Consider the following 4,992-nt stretch of genomic DNA (forward strand, 5'->3'; position numbering starts at 1 on the left):
GAATGCCACATCATTCCTCTTCAAATTGTCATTCCTGGCATAGTAGATCATATGGTTACATGATTCTAAATGGCCCAAACCAGTCCATTCCAGCTCACTAATGCCTAAGATATCAAAATTTATTCATTCCATTGCATTTTTGACAACTTCCAATTTTCCAGGTCCATACTTTGTACATTCCATGTTGTGATTATTAATGAATGCTTGTAGCTGTTTCTCTTCAATTTGAATTATGCCACATCAGCAAATGGAGGTCCCAAAAACTTTATTTTATCCCTATCAATAAGGTTGGTTCTACTCTGAGGGTGGAGCTCTTTCCCAGTCATATTTTGAGAGCCTTCTTACCTGAGGGGCTCATCCTCCTTCACTATATCAGACAATATTTTCAGGCTGTTCACTGTGTTGTGCAGAGATCTATCAGACAGTGTTTCTCTGCTATTCACAAGGTTTTCCTGGCCAATTGTTTGAGATGTGGATGGTCTCTTCCTTAGTCCTCACCTGTCTCAGTCTTTAACCTGTGCTGAAACCTGTGCACCATGTGCAATACTGCTAGCAGTTGAAAGAGCAGTGGCACAGAATCAAGCCTCTCAGCAACATATAAGCCACCACAGTAGGAAAACTGACAGACAGGTTTGTCTTTCTTAACCATTCAGAACATCTCCATCCTCCCCTTACCTGGATCCCTGGTGCTACTCTGCTCTGATGTCCCTCTGACTTCTCTTTTTTTTTTTTTTCAGTTAGGCTTCACATATTACCTGTGTGACTGCTATTCTTCTTGTGCATAAAAGAGGTTTTATTTTATTGTTTTTTTGGTGAGATTTTATTCAAAATTATTCACTATGAAATAACTGGAAATATTGATATGAAGTATCACTACACATGTACTACAAAAATAGTGAAATTCTGGAGCTCCTAATATGTGAGAAAAGTTTGAATCTCCATCAGTGCCCTCAAGTCATATCCAACTCATAGTGACCCCTCTTGGCTTTCCAAGGCAATATTACTATGGAAGTCGATGCCCAACCTTCCTTCCAAGGAGTGGCTTGTTGGTTTGAAACACCAGCCTTCTGGTTAGCAGTCAAATGCCTCCGGCACTATGTCACCAGACATTTGTTAAATGAGAAAAAGGACAGAGTTTAGAGGTGCATCAAAGATAATTTTAAGTATTCAAATAGGCATGGCATGGAAATGTGTTCAAAACAATTTGTGTTGCTCCAGAAGACAGAATTATAATCATTGGTTAAAAGCTACAGGTAGGTATATTTTCATGGTTTTCCATAATAAAATAAATCAATTTCCTCATTTGGAAAATAAGAAATATTACTTGTTTTTATCAATGAAGTCTCCAATCAAAGTCACATCTCCCATCTTGAGATAACATGATTATAAAGCTGTTAGAGAACATAAAATGTTGTGACAATACATTTGTGGAATAAAATACTATTTCTGACCTGCCTTGCCCCATCAAAACTGGGGAGAATATGAGTTCTCATCATTCTTGGTCATTCCTAGAGGACACTGTCTGAACTCTTCCAGTAAGGACTGTCTCTAACATAACTTCAGGAACAGGGGTGACTTGATAATGTCACTTGTGGAAATTTGAGTACAATTTATGTCCCTCCACCAGGCCTTTAAAAGTTATTAACCTGTCAATTTCTACTTTCTTAGGGACCTCGTACAAGTAATATTAATAACATTATCCCTCAGTCACCAAACATGTATTGCTAAGGAATAATGGAAAGAGTATTGTGAAGAAATTTATCAAATTGATTACATTTATTTTTTTCATCATTTTCTAAATCAGTGGCATTATAGCTCTCTTAGAGATAACTGTCAAAGCAGATGGGGAAATACATGAAAAAGAAGGCTTTTTGGATTGATTGGCCTCCAAATCTCTTTAGCCCTAACAGCCTCAAATGTCATCTAGTCCCAATGTATCCAAATACAAATTTCCTGACTGCATACAAATTACCACTGGAATTTGTTAAGCATGTATACTGCTGAATTCTGACCTACCAAATATCAATTTCTTGAAGTAAATTCTGTTATCTCTTTAAAAACTCTCAGGTTGACTCTAATGATCAGCCAAGTTTGACAAGCACTCATCTAGTCCTTATAAAATTAATGAAATAGTGGGCTACAGAGATCCACTGGGTATATGTCTGACTGGTACAATCACCATGGATTTATATGGTCCTAGGCCAAGAAGGAAGGTTGGGCAATCCTACTTCTGTAGTGATACTGCCTCGGAAACCCAAGGAGGGGTCGCTATGATTTGGGGCCGACTCGATGGCAAATAACAACAACAACAACAACAGGGCAAGAATTTCTTGATTATAACTTCAAACTCAGATGTCTTGCTGCTTTTTCACTTTTCCTCTCTTTATTACTATGATTGCATAAGCAACTATTTTCCAACACTAATTATTTATGGTCCTTAATGTGAGAATTGTCTGCACGCATGTATATGTGTGTGCACACAACACATCCTACAACCACAAACAGGCATAAGGGATATGTGTAATAGATGTGATAATCAGAATGGGGGAAAATAAAGTGAAACGATGGCAGGGAGATAATCAGTGATATATTTGATATATTCACCAACAACAGGAAAAAAAGAAAAAAGAAAAGGCCCATTTTGCATCCCAAGGTGAACAATAAAGTTATTTAATATATTACTTGGACAACTTATTAGTTCCCACGAGCAAGGCATTTGTTTGTTTGAAGAGAATGAGTTTCTCTGGAATTCATGGATGGAACTTTTGTTATTTAAGCCAAGAAAGCATTGGATTCACTAATATTGCTCCATGCAAAATGCATGAAACAGGTAAGTGAATAAAAATTGCCGTTACTCTGTTGACTAAACCACAATCACCTATTCATCTCAAGTGGCTTTGTTTCATTCATTTCTTCAGCTTTTTCTGTTAGTCATTTAACATGAATAGGGACTGCAACTATAGATTTCAGGAATAGATTAGAGTCAGTAACTAGCAGCATATGCATCTGCTATTACAATTAAAAGATGGTCAATTTTTATATGATCAATTAGGTCCAATAACCTTATTGCTTGAGCAAAGAAAATGAGTCCTATAGAAAAGAAAAGTTGTTTTTTCACTTTTTTATCCACAAGACCCAAGAAAGAGAACATGTCTTTTGTCTTTTAAGCCTGTGTTTTCTGTCTCTCTTTTTTTATCCGTGCTTCACACATTTTGCCTCTAATTTCAAGCTTTATAGATTTAATTTTCATAATAATTTGTGTTTTGGAGAGGCCTTACTCAACATATGAGCTCTGGTAGCATAGTGCCTAAGGCACTTGACTGCTAACCAGAAGGCTGGCAGTTCAAACCCACCAGCCACTCCTCTGAAGGAAAGAGGAGTGCAATCTACTTCTGTAGTGATACTGCCTCGGCAACCCAAGGCGGGGTAGCTATGAGTCGGGTACGACTCAATGGCACACAACAACAACAACAACATATATCAATACACTTTAGCTTGGATCTGAGCTCTTTTTCTTATACTCTTTTTTTTTTTTTTAATGCAATATATGATAACGAGTGATTGATATGTACCAATCATAGCACCAAAGAGTATATTGACTTTTATATTTTAAAGAAAATAGGCAAAAATGGGGAGGAAAAAACAAGATTTATTTCTCCCAACAGCCCGGTAAAGTCTGCATTACTGACTTCATTGTACACATGAGTTAATCAAGAAATTAAAGTCATCCAGCTTAAAATATCACTATTACAAATTACTTGTCATTAGCCTGCAAGAATACCTTCCTACACCACACTTTCTTCATTGCATTTTTTACTTCTGTATTCCTCAGTGTATAAATCATGGAGTTTAACATGGGGGTGATAATGGTGTAGAACACAGCCACCATTTTATCCACAGCAAAAGTAGTATCAGGGCACATATAAATGAAAGTACAGGGACCAAAAAAGATTATGACCACAGCAACATGGGCGCCACAAGCTGAGAGAGCTTTGCGCCTGCCTTCTGCTGACTGCTTTCTCAGGGACACCAGGATGACAGTGTAGGAGATTATCAAGATAATAAAGCCCCCCAGGGAGACGGTTCCACTATTGGCTGTGTCAACAACACCAACAACATATGTGTCTGAGCAGGCCAGTTTGAGCATAGGGTGGACATCACAAAAGTAGTGATCAATCACATTGGGTTCACAAAAAGGGAGCTGGACCACCAAAGTCATCTGGATAACAGAGTGTAAGAACCCACCAACCCAAGTCCCCAGCAACATTATATTACAGCTGTCCTGGTCCATGATGGTCATATAGTGTAAGGGTTTACAGATGGCCACATACGGATCATAAGTCATTGCAATGAGGATGAAGATCTCAGTGGAACCAAAGACATGTACCCCAAAGAGTTTCAACATGCACCCAATATAGGAAATAGTTATCCTTTTGACTAATAGATTAAAAACCAACTTCGGAGCTGTGACTGAGGAGAAACAGATGTCTACCAAAGACAAATAGTTGAGAAAGAAATACATAGGAGACTTGAGAAGATTGCCATGCACACTGTCAGTATGATGAGAAGGTTTCCCAGAAGAATAGCTGTGTAGAAGAAAGAAAACACCACAATAGAAACTTCTTCCACATTTGGGTTCTGAGAAAGGCTCCATAAAATGAACATAGTTAAATTGTTAATTTTTTCCATGGAATTATTCCAGGAGGCTAAGTTCCGAAGACTATTAAATTGCCTGCAAAAAATAAAAAGGACAAACATCATCATTATTGTTACTGTAACAATAATGGATAATCACAGTAGTTGAAAATGAAAAATAGGTACTTAACAGCTGTTAAACATGCATAGAGAAATTAAAACACATATATATTCTGACCACCGTCCTTCATACCACAGTCCATGCATTCACTTCAGCTGAGGAAACAAAGTGCAGAGAGATCAAACAAATTCCTAAATCATCCATCAAGCCAAGAGTTCCATCTCTCTTACTGGGTT

At 37.6% G+C, this 4,992-nt stretch overlaps 1 protein-coding gene across 1 annotated transcript; it reads right to left on the reverse strand.

Annotated features, from left to right (window-relative positions):
• Positions 1–3,754: 3,754 nt before the first annotated feature.
• On the reverse strand, positions 3,755–4,689 carry LOC103211822 (olfactory receptor 4S2-like). Its single transcript, XM_007957805.2, is given in 2 exon segments — positions 3,755–4,542; positions 4,545–4,689. Coding segments are annotated over 2 exon segments (933 nt in total).
• Between the last annotated feature and the right edge of the window lie 303 nt (positions 4,690–4,992).

The sequence above is a fragment of the Orycteropus afer genome, unplaced genomic scaffold (genome assembly GCF_000298275.1).
Source record: "Orycteropus afer afer isolate SDZICR_OR568_19922 unplaced genomic scaffold, OryAfe1.0 scaffold00799, whole genome shotgun sequence".
NCBI classification, from domain to species: Eukaryota; Metazoa; Chordata; class Mammalia; order Tubulidentata; family Orycteropodidae; genus Orycteropus; species Orycteropus afer.